We start from the raw sequence: 14984 nt of genomic DNA on the forward strand, positions 1-14984 counted from the left end.
AAATTCTTTTTTTACTTTCTTTGTCAAAATTCTTTTTTTACTTTCTTTGTTATAATTTAATTGTCTTATTCTTTTTTTAATATTTTTAAAAATTATGTAAAAAATTCTTGCTAATTAAAAATTTAAAATATTTTAAAAATATAAAAAAGAGCTATACAAAATGAGATAGAAAAAATAATTGAAATAAAGTAAAAAATAGTACAATAATTTAAAATATATAAAAATCTTATAATTTTTTTTAATTAATTAGAGATTTAAGATGATAAAAGAAAAAACGAATTTGATTAATAGAGAAAAATATTAGTCAACAAATATTTGCAGCACCTTTCCAAATGCCGAAGCGCGTCGTTTCAATTGGGATACAAATAGTTGATATGTTTAAATAGGCCTCAAGTAGTGTAAAGTTCTCAGACGATCCATCGTCGACAATGACGAAGACGAGAAGCAACAGTGGAAACCCTGGCAAGAATAACGATCTCTCTGTTTTCGATTTTAGCCCTGAAGATGAACGCATTGAGAAACGCTCTAAAAAGTTATTGCAAACATTCAAAATTCAAAAACCTAACAAATTCAATTCTCCCATCGATAAGTATTGCTTTCTCCGTTGCTGTACGTTTCTGCAAAACCCTAATTTACTTTACAAACTCTTTTCTTGTCTTTTTAACAATTATTCCAAGAAACTGAGTCCCATATGGATATAGTTTCATTATCTTATATATTTGATGCTTTTAGTTTATCATCGTTTTCGTCAAATTGCATATTCTGAGTTGGAGTTAAGAGAAGGGGGAAAGTCGAAAGAACACCAGGAGATTGAAAAGAAGAGGAGTAACAGTGATGTAACAGAAGAGTGAAGGTGATGAACGAGGACAGAACATGTAATCAGGTTCAGGATGCCATGCACTAATACATGGGGTGGGGGGTCATAGACACATCGACCAAAAGTATTGAGAACAAGAATAAGCTAATATATATGTAGGGATCAAGAAACCTAATTTTATGATTTAACTTATTCTTGCAGTTTGACCAGTTTTTTTTTTTAAATTACAATAACAGAGTTTCTGTATTCATGTTAATTGAAAAAATCTCCCTTCCTTGCTGTATGTTTCTGCAAAACCCTAATTTACTTCACAATTGCTTTTCTTGCTTCACTTCTTGCTTTTCTTGGTTTGGATTTGTTTTCTAACTACTATTCCAAGAAACTGGAATTTGAGTGGCTTTGTTTGAACTGTCTATCACATGAATATTGATATAGCTCCCTTATCTTCCTCTTTACTGAACACATTATTAGAATGACAGAACTAGAATATATTGGACGCTTTAGTTTATCATGGTCCTCCACTACTGCAAGAAAGTAAAATTTGCATATCTGAAGAATAGGGGAAAAGTATAAAAGTTGAAAGAAAAGAAGGTGATTCAAAAGAAAAGGAATAACAGTGATGTAACAGAAGAATGAAGGTAATGTACAAGGACATAACATGTAATCAGTTTCAGGATGTCATGCACTAATATATGGGGGTGATAGACACATTGAACAGAAGTTATTGGGGATAAGAATAAGCTAATATATATATATATATATATATATAAGGATCAAGAAACATAAGCTTGTGATTTTAGCTTATTCTTGCAGTTTCTTCTGATCTGTGACCAGATTGTGCTCAAAATTTACAACAAAAAAGTTTCTGCTTCGTTTAGTAAGCAATGTTGTTTATCTATTAAACCAGTGAAAATGTCATTTGCAACTTTGGATCAAACTATAGGTGCTAATATATTCTGTGACACCCATTTCTGTTTGCTGATTCCTTTTGATATTTTCTTTATTCATTGCTAATTTTTATCCTGTTTTTTGTCCATCTATTAGTTTATCTTTTTTCTTCTTATGACTATTGAAGTACTGGTTATTCTATTTAACAACTTTTCTTAGTTGCAGGAGAAATAAGTAGTACACAAAATGATCCGGTGATTGAAATCCTACATATTGATGATAGTGATGATGTTGCAGAAAAGAATATATTGGAGTCAGGTTCCACTGTGGCATCTAGGTCCTCAAATTTGAGGCCTTCGACAGATGATTGGCTTTGTCATCTTGAGTCGAAATGTGACACTTCTGGGACCAAATCCCATATAACAAGAGTGAAAACACCTGAATGTTCTATCACTGACGGCGAAACTTTTGGTCGGAGAGATTTTGCTGATGTACCCAACTTTCTCGTTTTTTTCATGTTTCAAACTTACCATACTGCTAAAAATGCTTTATGACTATCCCCTTGATTAAAAAAATACTTTATGACCATGCCATCCAAAAATTTCTGCAGAATGAACCAGTTATTCTTGATTTAGATGATGCTACAGACGTCGAATCATCCAAGCCAGCTTGTTGTCTGCTAGAAAATAAGGGTGTGTTTAAATTATATCATTTCATATTTTCCAAAGTTGCTCATATAAATCCATTTATTTGCTTATGTAGATGTGCTGTTTTTTCATTTAAGGTTCTGGAAACCAACAAGAATTGATGCAGAGTCCTAATCTATGTGATACGGTGAGCTTGCTGCTCTCTGTAGTCTTTGCTATAATTCAATAATTTTGAAAATTGAATGTTCCATAAGAAAAATGATATTACTGCTTGTTATCTGCTAGAGCGAGCCTCTCTGGGTACTTTGTTTGTTCCATCATAACTTTGAACTTTTAATAGTAATCTTTCTAAAAGTAGTTCGGATTTTACTTCTAGTCAATGTGCTGTCCTCAGTTTCTCCATTGGCAACTTGGTGTTGTTGAACTTTTGGAAGATTCATGTGACATAGTGTAGGCTTCAGTTTATTAGTTAATGCACTTCTAACCTAAAGCATATTGAACCTAGACATCAGTCACACGCTTAGTTGTGCGGACTCTCCACTTTTGATGCTGCACCCGTCTCGGATTCACACCCGTTTGCATTTTTGAAGAGTCTGAGCAACGTAGGTCACACGTCAATAATTAAAAATCATTTGTCGTGGGATTCAGGCTGTATGTTGGTACATACAACACAAACCCCAACTCCTCCTTCATTCCATTACACTTCAAACCTCATAATGTGAATCAGCAAGGTAGAATGTGATGTCTGTTCCATTATTAGGTATGTGTTTAGTTGATTTGAGGATATGATATATTGCTGATGTTGCATCAATCTTCCTGCTATTTCCTTTACTGCCAAGCTTGAAGTGGTGAAGGGGCAGGAGGAGAGCTTGTGAAGAAGCGAGAAAGGAGAGATGAGCATGGATTTTCCCCTATTAGTAGTTAAACCATTTTAGAAAGTGAATCAAACACAAATAATGATGAAAGTTAAGAACCAAAGCTTGTTGTAGGTTCTCTTCTTTTGGTATTGTATACGGGAATTCCCTAATTGTTAGTAAAAATTTTACCTTATCAAAAAAAAATGATGCAAGTTGTGATTGAAATTTCTTCAAAGCTTGCAGAAAACTATTGCATATGTTTCACCTTCCATTTTGCTACTTTTTTGCAGAAAGTTCCGGTGGTTGTTAAACCTGATCACATCATGTATGAAGATACATATTCTACAAGTTCCATTTTGACCTTTTCATGCAGTTCTATAAAGCTCGAGGGCTCCTTCGGGATGAAGTTACCATTTACATCTGAGTGGACACTTTGTGATATTATCACTATTAATTCAGAGTGGTGCAAAAGTGTGAGTAATAGTGCGTCCTCTCTTTTTCCCCCCACACCAACAGGGCAAGTGGAGCTTTGCTAACTTGCAAGTCTTCTTTGTGGCTAATGATAGGTTGAAACTGCTCTTGTGGAATTGTACCTCAAATGCAAGGATTCAGATGTATATAACACTGATAATGAAAGTTCAGGTTTGAGAGGAGTTCAATAGAATACTTTTCCCATATAATGGTCGATATTGTCAATTAGATGGTTTCCTTTTTTAATTACACTTCTCAACATTTGAAGTTCAATTTCATGGTTTCTAGCTGCAATTGCAAGAAGCTAAGTCATGCTATCCTCTGTATTGTTCTAAAGAACCTCCGTCATGCTCTAAAAGAAAATTTTGCTTTGTGCTTGAGCTAGATTAATTGTTACAATTCGGTTGGAGAAGAGAATGCTATATTTTTGCCAGAACTCAAAATATTACTGTTGCTCATAAATGTACTGGAGATTACATTGAATGTAACTGTTTGATGGATCAGATACATGGCTTTTGAAGGGATTTGAGACTTGATTTGGAAATTGAAATGTTAGATTTTTCTGTGTAATTTACTCGTAGGGGAGAATATAGGTAATTCTCTAAGCTGGGATCCCAATGCTGATGATTAGTCTTTGTATACATGAAACTATCTCTAAATTTACAGGTGCTATTGTGTTAACATTTGCTTTGTTCGACCCTGATTGGTCCGAAATACAAGAAGCAATTAAGATGCTGAATGTGCGATACAAAGATAAATGGAATGAGATTACAGCGTAAGTTTCCTCATTGAACAATGCATTGATGGCTCATCTCTTATGTTATAGATATATAATTTAGTGATCTTGAGTTCTTTTTTGACAATGATGAAGTTTACTTTCTATTCCTTCTTTATCTGTGTTTTATAGTCAAATGTCTCAACACCCTGTCCTCCCCCAGGCACCACTGAGATACTCTTTTATTGTTTCCCAGATTTGTCTGGCTAAGCTTAAATGTTAGACTTACGTTCCTGTGTACAATGCTTAAGCTCTTCTTTTGATGAAGAAAGTACGTTTTCTTCTTTGATAGACTGGGAGCAGAATGGTTTTTTTCCCACTAGAATTTGTGGATTTGGAAATTGTTTGATTGAAGAAGTTCTCTAAATTTATTCTCCTGGCCTTGTATGACACGCATCATTTTTGTGGGATTGACTGTCTGAGGACAAGAGATGTATGAATTGAGTGTTACTACTAAAGATTATTGTAGTATCAGGAATGGATGATTAAGGTTCAATTTGTTATTGATTTTCCCATGAGTAGCTTTTAAAATCTCACTGTTAATTCCCTTAACCCGGTTCGATAGATTTCTTAATATGTTTATATCATGATAATGCTTCCTTTGTCAGACTTGACCCCACAAGGAGCTATAGTCCATTTTTTGGACGGAAAAGCATTTCAGTTGAAGAGCATGATCATCCCAAGTAAGAGATACTTATCCTTGTTGCTTTTCAATGTGCATCTGATGGTGCCCAGTTGATTAAGGTCTAAGAGAGAATGCCCAGCTCTTCAATTTGCAATTGGTGATTGAAACAGTTACTGGTGTTGACCATATGCCCAGTGCTTCTGTCTTTGTCGCTGTCTTATGAATTATTTTACAAGGTCTTTAAGCAGTTATGAGGTGGAGAGTAGGATGAAAGACTACTAGTTTGCTAGTTTACGTATCTTGGGTTCATGTAGCATCAGACTTTTCTTTCTTCCATGTGTTTCTAGCACTATTTACTGTAAAAGCTTAGTCTTAACAGTAATCTAATGAATTTAAAATCACACCAAAAACGAAAAGAGTAAGATAGTTGAATATTGAACTTTGAATTGGGTTAATGGACAGAGATTAAGAGCTAAGTTTGAAAGTTTTTCCATAAATATACGTCGTCCACTTATGAATCTTGCTATTACGCATGCTTCCAACTTCCGTTTATCTTTAGTAATTTCACATTGTTTAATGTTTCAATCTTATTTCATTATGTACAGTTCCAGGGATAACTTTGAAGAAATTATTTTTCCAGAAGGGGATCCAGATGCTGTTTCCATAAGTAAGAGAGATGTTGATCTATTAAAGCCTAAGACTTTCGTCAATGATACCATCATTGACTTTTACATTATGTGAGTTTATATGTACGTGTTTTGGTACTTACCAAATTTTGCTAACTTGGATTGGAATTAAATTTAGCTATTGCTTTTTGTTCTTATAATCTTTCTTTCTGGAACTGGTTATTCATCTATTTGAACTTAGTTGTTCTCGTTAGTAAAAACCATTGACATGTTGTTCGATATCAACATCTGGAAGTATGATCTACTTTTTTTAGACCCCAAATAAAAAGAACCATTTAGTGGCTTGGCATCTGTGTTACTTTTAGGTCAAATGTTACTTCTTTGTGTTTCAGCTTTTTTATCAGGAAAGGTCTTGCATGATTGACGCGTGATCATTTCACCGCATAGTAGGTTCATCTTTTACCAGACTTGATTATTTCCATTGCTCTACCCCTTCCTTTCTCCTGGTTATAGATGTTTGTTTATGGGCAACATGAATCAACCACCTCCATTTGCAAAATATAGGCCCCATTGCAAATAACTATCAGATTTTCTGTAGTCCCAGTTCATGCTGTTCACAGTATTACAGGAGTTTCTTTCAAGGCTCACACCCAAAGATGAATTTTAATGGTCTGCTTGTTTCAACACCTAACCATGTTGTAGAGTACCCAGTGCCTGAGAACAAACTAATGCTGGTGATACTAGGGTAGTCATATATGGAGGATTTTTTGTTACTTTAATTACCTTATTATCTGGCTCTAATCATCATCCAAGGGTATAAAATTTCGAAAGTCTTTTAATTTTATTTTTTTTGCAATTTTGTGTGCATATATGTACTAATGGATATAGAATTTATTCAAAAACAATTCATCTATGGAAGTAAGATGGAGATCTACCCTGAATTCTTTAGTAAGATGGAGATCTACCCTGAATTCTTTCTTCTGGTCTATGACTACACTGTTCTGCACTATTGTTCTGACAATGATATTCAAAATTGTTCTTGGAAACCACAAATTTCAACATCCTAAGACGAGGAAATGGATGTTTTCATTCAGTTATTCTGAAGTTCTCTACTTCTTATCTCCTTGTATTTTTCTTCTCCTGCTTATCTGTTTGCGTGACAGAGTGAAAACGGAAAACTCAATTGCTGAAATGAATTATCAGGTATCTGAAGAACAAAATGAATCTGGAGGAAAAAGACAGGTTCCATTTTTTCAATAGCTTTTTCTTTAGAAAGCTTGCTGATCTGGATAGAGATCCTTCTAAAGCTTGTGAAGGTAGAGCTGCTTTCTTGCGAGTTCGTAGATGGACCACAAAAGTTAATCTTTTTAGAAAGGATTTCATTTTTATTCCAGTCAACTTCAGGTAGAAGCAGTTATAGAGCCATCTTATATGTTAGGGCTTTTATAGTGCTGCTCTCCACTATAACATTATTTTCTTGTGACAGTCTCCACTGGAGTTTGATAGTCATCTGTCACCCTGGCGAGGTTGTTACGTTTAGAGGTATATTCCATGGCTTGTATGTTTCTGTTTATAGTTAAAAGGATTATTCTTAACTGGAGAAAGTTTCTAGCAGAGGAAGAAATGGAGAAATCATCTAGGGTTCCATGCATCTTGCACATGGACTCAATCCGGGGGACCCACAAAGGCCTGAAGAATCTTATACAAAGGTATAATCCATTTTTGGTTGCTTTGACTTACAAGGTTGAGTAGTTTATTAATTAAGTCACAATCATGTACAACAAGTTATCCATGTTTTTGTATATTATATATACCTACATCCTTATCAATAGTTTACTATGTAGCATTTAGTCATTCACCAAACTGAGCATATTGCTAACTACTACGATTTTTTGGGGACTTCTTTATAAGGTAGTCTCTATATTAGTGAAATATTTGAGATTTCACTATGAAAGACTAAGATAACTTCTGGATTATAATGGAAATAGAGAAATTTTCATGTCATGTGAGTGCAGTTACTTATTGGAAGAGTGGAAAGAGAGGCACAAGGAAGTAGGAGAGGATGTTGCGAAGAAGTTCTCGAGTCTTCCATTTGTCCGTCTTGAGGTATCACTCATTTCCCATCTCTCTATCATGCATTGAAAATGTCTTTTCCTTCAATAAGAAATATTCCTTAATCCACAAAAAGGGATGTTTCAGGTTATTGTAAACAAAAACAATGGGCGTCGTTTCAGAAATCTGGTTATTGAACAAAGAGAAAATTTACTTTTGTCATTAAACCACGTGGTGTTTAAAATTTCTGGACCACTCGAAATTAATTAATACTCCCTTTGTCTAACAATACTTGTCTATTTTTCTTTGCACATTTTTTAAAAAACTATAAATAGAAGGATAATTTTACTATATCACAATTTGAATATAATAAATAACCGCCTTGAAAAATGTAATAGAGAAATGACTATATTTAATGATAAAGGTAAATTAGGAATTTAATGTAAAATTATTCATTGATTTCATAAAGTGGACAAGTATTATTGCACATTCAAAATATAGTATAGTGACCAACTATAATTGAATGTAGAATTTTAATTTACTTTTGAAATTAATCCACGTGGTGTTTTAAATTTCGAATCACTTGAAATTAATTACTCCCTTCGTCCCATTTTATATGTCACTTTCGGATTTCAAGAGTCAAACAAGTCTATCTTTGACTGTAAGTTTTTTATAGAACTTTTAAACATTTTGAATTATTAATTATTGTGACTCATAGTAATTTTTACGTAGTTTACAAATATATAAATTTCATTTCAAAAAAAATAATTAAAGATTTCTGCCAAACATAAAATGTTTGACTCTCAAAACTTAAAAGGTAACATATAAATTGGGACAGAAGAAGTAATACCATACTATTTTGATTTGTCACACTAGAGATGATCAACTATATTACCACGTCACATTCAAAAATAATGTGTTCGGAGGAGCATAGGGTAATTCAAATGGAACTAAAATTTATAATTTGGGTTGAAAAAAAAAGGTTATATTAAATGTGTTACTGATTTAGAATTTGATATAATTTTGATTTTTTATTATTAATTTTTAATGATTTGAGGTTCTTTCGGTTAATCGATAACCCAATAAAAAAAAAATTTAAAAAAAATATACATATCATTGGGTATATAAAGTTTTTGACCAAGGGTTTAGTTTCATATTTTTGTTCTTTGCGATCACAAATTTTCTGTTATTCTTCAATGTGTTTGTGTTTGCTTTTAACTAAGATGCAATATGTTAACTCATTTGCATGGTTCATTTGGTTTGTCACTTTGTCTAAGTGGTTTTTGATATTATGCTACATAAAACTAATACATGGCACGTCATGGTATTAACAATGAAAGGGTTATTAATACATGGTTAAAGACACAATGACCCCTCAAAACCTTTTCCACATCCTTTCCACCATATTTGTTTAGGGTATGATTGTAAGCAAGTTTTTTATTTATTTAGAAACTATGCAATGCTTGTTATTTTTACACCAAACCGGAAGTGCTTACCTAATTTCAACATTACTAATACACCCTATTCATCACTATTTTTACACACCCTACCAAAAGTTTCTTTGTTAAGCCCAATATCCATCTCCTTGACATACTTAAAAGATGGTATAAAGAAATATGAAGAAATATTTGTTACTCAAAGTTCATAGTTTGCATAGGTGTGGTTTTTGTACTTGTCTAAACTACAGGGTTAGAACTGCAATGGAAAGAAGTGAGGTGGTTTTTTTGAGAAAACATGGGAAGAACTGAGTTCCTAAAAATTTGACATTATGAGAGACTATGAACTTGTAAGATGCTAGTTGCAACCAAAAAGCACCCCGACTTGCTGTTGAGAATCTGCACTTTTGGATTGGAGACTCGACCAACTTCCTTAAGGGCTTGCTTGGTATGAGGGATAACTAATCGCTGGACTAATTTTAGGATGAGTTTATCCCATGTTTGGTTGGGATAAAATTGTGGAATAATTTATCCTGGGATTGTAAAGTTATTCTTATTCCACATTGAACAATCCTGGGATGAATAATTCCGGGAGAACTTGTTCACAAACCAAACGAGTCACAAGTACTGTATCTTACTCTCTTACCTTGATAACTACTCTTTATAAAGTAACGTACTTTTTAACTTCTTTTAAAAAAATCTTATTCTACCTCTCCAATGTAATCATCTATATGCACTTTTTTCTTTAAAATCCATTGCGAGTACTGTGGCCATGTAAAGTACAGCTCATGTAGACAACTGGTTTTTCTAATTTGCATCTATTACATTTGAACATGGCGATTTTTCAAATTTCAAATCATGCCTGCTGAATGTTACAGTTCTACAGATTGATTTTGTTTCGATGTACATTTGAGGGAAAAAACCCCTTAATCTTGGGCCTATGTGGTGAACTGGTGATTTATGCTCATACTTTTTGGATAAGCAATTATCTCTTTCGAAAACTATGATACTGCTCTTTGAATTAAACTGCAAAATTCTGACTAGCCTTTGTAGCATTAGTTCAACAGCCAAGTCCTTCAGTTGAGAACTTTGCATGCTTCTCACATATTTATATTTGCTAATTGTCTGCTCGAGTTCAAAGCTCTTGCGCTACTTATACTGTATAAATGTTGATCATTTGCCATTGGAACACTCGAAATTTGGGGCTTGTGTTATATTTTGAACAGTACCATTGACCCTTTTTGGTCGATTTGGGAACTGCTCTCCTCTACTTACCCAATCAACCTTGCCTGAAATTATACGAAAAAAAAAAAAAAAAGAAAGACGCGCGGGGGGTGGAGGGGTGGGGTGGACATACAAGGAGGATTCAGTTGAGTACAAAGAGGTGAGCAGACTCCAGTGAAAAATGACGTGTTACAGGAAGAATTACTACTTTAATGTTCTCATATAGCATATAATAAGGGATTTAGCGTCCACATTCTCTTGCAAATGGGTTTTCATCAAATGTATACATTTTTAAGTTTTCTGCAGTATCAATTCTATTTGCTATTTGGTTTCTTTCATGATTTCATCTATTTGCCGAGACTTGGGTTAAGTTTGGTGGTTGCAGCTGGCATGCGTACTTCTTGAAAATACTTTTGGAAAATTAAACTTGCAGTAAACCATCATAACAAATCTGTATTTTGCTACAGAGTCTTCTATAGTAAAACATCTTACTCTCGCACTCCTAATACTTTTGCTTCCAGCTGCCACAACAGGAGAACTCATTTGATTGTGGCCTTTTTCTGCTCCATTATGTGGAACTTTTTCTGGAGCAGGCTCCAATCAACTTCAAGCTCTCCCTAATAAGTGCATCCTCCAAATTTGTAAGCTGTCTCTTCCTTGTTATATAATTTTTATTTGAGCTGAGAATTATAATTTATGAAAGTTGGGAGGCATGAAGCGAGTATATCTTGGACTTTGGAGAAGCTTTTGCATTTCACTCATTGTCATCTCTCATTAACCTGACTTTGTTTATAACAAGGTTTCATATAATGTTACGGAAGTGAATGGGATGTGGATTAACTGTTTCGTTGATGAGGTGCAATTTTAAGGTTGCTGAATCTGAACTACGTCATGCAACTTTAACTCTTGAGAACTTACATGTCTGCATTTTGTCATACTTCTTGGTATAATTTCGTGATGGGAGTGATAAAGTTTGGTAAAAAATCTTAAGGCTATTTAATGTACCTGTCCTGTAGTTGTGAAATTCAATAAAGGGGTGGGGGGTGAGCCTACGAGTTATGATGATTCATTGTGCTTGTCTCTTCCCATCATCTGTTTTTTTTAATTGTTGTTGTCATTTGTTACTTGTGGCCTAATGTTAAGATTTGCAGGGTGTTTTGTTACTTGTCTCGAAAAAAAGATCTGCAGGGTGTTGCACTATGTGGCTACAAGATGCCCCTTTTCTCGAGTTATTGTCTGTTAAATGTCGCCTCTCTTTATCAAAAAATGTCGCCTCTCTCATTTCTGTGAATCTTTACTTCATTAATTTGATGTTTGTAGTTAAATATTGCACAATTTTAGTGAATCCTGTAGGGATTTAACAGTCTTAGAGTTGATGGTAAACCATATCGACAGTTACATATGTGATCAACTTCTACTGGAGCGCTGCTATTGTTTCTCGTGTTGAATGATTATTCATGTTCTACTAGAACTTTATTTGATAGTTTGGTTATATTCTATTTTTCAGCTTTCTGAAAGTTGGTTCTCAACTGAAGAGGTTGATTGCAAGCGGGAACATATCAAGAGATTGATCTGTGAAATTACCAGAAGTAGAGCTCAGAAGGTTTCTCCGGCTGATTTTGATGAAAACTCGTCTTTCAATTGCTTGGGAGAGGAAAATACTAGTTTGAGCTTACTTCAGGAAACTTGCAATGCAAGAGAAGCAAGTCATGCTGATGACTTGAGGTCACGTGAGGATGAACTTCCTATTTCATCTCCTGTAGCCAACCTTATAAGGGGTTTCAAGAGTGCTGGAGTATCAGAAGTGGTTTCTAGAGATTTGTCTCGACCACCAGCTTCTACAAAGTCACTTACTTATGACAGCTGTCGGCTTTATGGGCAAAAGGCTTCACTGAGTCCATTTAGGAATGTCATGTCTCCTATAGAGGTAATCAATCTTATCATTCTTTTGCTTAAATTTGCTTTTCTTTTTGTGACAAAATGATAGGTCTTTCTGGATGAAAGTCCATAGAATAGTTGCATTGGATAGTCATCAAATTCTCTTTTGTGATTGCTCGTGTTCCCAGGGAATTGTCTGTGATAAAATTTGCACGATAGAAGTAAGGAAGTGGCGAGGACAATAATTTAGGAAACTTCATTATTTCCAGATGTTAGTTATCAAACCATTTCTTTGTATGTTGGGTGATAAATGTTTGGGGTGGTACGGGACAAGGTAGAGAAAATGGTAAGAGGCCTTTGCAACTACATATATGACAAAGCAATCAATTTTGTTGTTTCATTTTGTCCCCATCTCAAGTTGTCTTAATATTTAACCTAGTGTTACCACTTCACATTATTCCTGTCTCTCATCCAGTTTATATTTGCGCATCCGAGCACATCTCCAGTGGTTAACTTTTGGTGTCTTGTTTCATATATTTAATAGGAAGAGACAATTGAGGAGCAGATGACCGTTTCACCAGCCATGAAAGCGAGGAGGCAGCCTGCTGAACATTTTGCAGCAGCACATGCTTCCAGCATTTTGATATCCGAGACCCTGTTTTTTGGAAGAAATGCTAGTAGCCTCAATACTGAAAGGATGAATCCAGGTTGTCGAAGCAGTAGTGGCTGTGGATATCCATATTTTATAGAGATACATGATGAGGAAGATCGTAGGGCTAAAGTAGAGGAGGTGTCTGATCCTGATGCAGCAAAAAATAACTCGCCAACTTCACCTGAGGAACTTGCAGGTTATATCGTTTTGGATTCTCAGGAGGAAAATGAGAACCATGATCGGAATGGTGTGGAAAATAACCTACCCAGTACTTCTGCTTTGTGCCATAGGGAGGTTAACTACTCTGATATCTATGTTTATAAAGAAAATGAAATGATACCGTCTTCACAATTAGTAGAGCAGTCTGCAAAGAAACCTAGGCACGTGCCTGAAGTTTTAGAGGTGTCCAGTAACCAAATTGTGTTGTCTTCAACATCAAGTGAGGAACTTGCAAGCTGTTTTGTCCAGGATTCGGAGGAGGTCAACTCCAAGCTTTGTACTGAAGCAATTATTTTAAAACCAGAAACAGGATCAAAGAAGAAGCGCTTTGTAGGGAAACGGAGGCGGCATTTGTTTCGCCATCCACAAAGAGCAAGAGTCAGAATAGACCTCTCATGAGACCTGTATGTACAGCTTTTTTTTGTTTGAAATGGATTCCGAAGGAAATAGGTACAAGTGTAAATAAATCTTGTGTCTCAACATTTACTGTTCATTTATCCAACTTTTTTGTCCAGGACTATCTGTCCAGAGGTAATACGTGTATATACAGACTATATGGTTGAACATTAATCAGCTATTTCTCTTGCTCCTTAAATTGTAGATGATGAAGAAATTATTTGTGTTTACTCATAGCTTGCTTTGTGGTTGAGACTCATAACTTTAGTTTCTCAGTTCGTTTAACCTCCAAAACAAAGAAAAAAAATTGGAACTAACAACAATTTACTACCTAACCTCTCCTCTTCCTTTGACTATCATAATTTCATTCATTGGTAGGTTTATCGAGTAAAAGTGTAACTAATTCCAGAACTACAAATTCATAAACAACTTGCTGATTGACAAGATGCCCATTTTATTGTTGCTAATGTCTTGAGGTTTATTATTAGGATAATTTTTGCTATACTTATAGGACCATAATTGTTAACTACATACTTATTTTTAACATACTTTAAAATATAATAAAATCATTTTTGTCAACTTATACCAAACGTAATTACTTAAAGAGACTATTTGGTCCCATGCTTAAAGAGTGAAACGCCATTTTTGTCAAGTTCTCCAACTTGGAACATGATTTTGAACTCCTAGCCAATGTTCGTAAAAAAAAGAAAAAAAAAAGGTAGGAGAAAATATCAGGAGATACCAAAAACATACTAATCATTGTTTTTTTTTTATTGACGTGCAAAGTTCAGAAAGGAAAAAGTAAAAATAATCTAGAGAGCACATTGTGTGCCAAAAATTAATTGGGGAACTACATAAATATGATATACTAAGAAAATATCTATCATTTGTCGCAGTAAAATTCTTTTTTCTGGATCACTTTAATATTCTTATAATATAATTTTATTACATATTACATAAAATAATTTATAAGACACATATGATACAAGTTTTATTGATGGATAATACATTTATCATACGTTTTAATATTATAGTTATAATACAATGTACCAATTTCTTAACAAACAACCCTAATATATTTTAAAACAGTTATATACATACATATATATATATTCACTTTTAGTATATAATTGATTTATCATAGTATTGCTATCTGTTGCTATAAATAGTAACAAATAAAAAAAGTCACTAAAATCAATAATTATTTATTAATATTTATCATTCATGTAATTTTTCCACAATTAACATATACGTTTTGGATCACCTTTTTGCCCATCCATATTTAACACAACTGACTTTATCAAGATTTCCCTCCAATGAAATCTTGACTTCATCTCTTCCAGTTTGAATAATTGGCTTCCTCACTTGGGGATGATGGTCACTTCCAATGGACCATCAATTACAACCCAACCCCCCCCCCC

At 34.1% G+C, this 14984-nt stretch overlaps 1 protein-coding gene across 5 annotated transcripts; it reads left to right on the forward strand.

Moving 5' to 3' along the window:
• The first annotated feature begins 342 nt into the window (after nucleotides 1-342).
• On the forward strand, nucleotides 343-13793 carry LOC107008281 (probable ubiquitin-like-specific protease 2B). 5 transcript variants are annotated; one of them, XM_015207244.2, is made up of 16 exons: nucleotides 343-609; nucleotides 1925-2196; nucleotides 2316-2397; nucleotides 2490-2539; nucleotides 3500-3682; nucleotides 3776-3851; nucleotides 4347-4455; nucleotides 5064-5138; nucleotides 5686-5817; nucleotides 6910-7110; nucleotides 7193-7248; nucleotides 7322-7415; nucleotides 7722-7812; nucleotides 10940-11059; nucleotides 11926-12345; nucleotides 12841-13793. In XM_015207244.2, exons 1-16 carry the CDS (start codon nucleotides 429-431, stop codon nucleotides 13564-13566), a joined length of 2868 nt encoding a protein of 955 aa, XP_015062730.1. In that variant the 5' UTR covers nucleotides 343-428; the 3' UTR covers nucleotides 13567-13793. The 5 variants fall into 5 exon arrangements, with proteins under 5 accessions (XP_015062730.1, XP_027774375.1, XP_015062732.1 ...); XM_015207246.2 differs by having other exon boundaries at nucleotides 435-609; nucleotides 1931-2196; XM_027918578.1 differs by having other exon boundaries at nucleotides 493-609; nucleotides 2003-2196.
• The last annotated feature ends 1191 nt before the right edge of the window (nucleotides 13794-14984 follow it).

Source organism: Solanum pennellii, chromosome 1 (genome assembly GCF_001406875.1).
Source record: "Solanum pennellii chromosome 1, SPENNV200".
NCBI lineage: Eukaryota > Viridiplantae > Streptophyta > Magnoliopsida > Solanales > Solanaceae > Solanum > Solanum pennellii.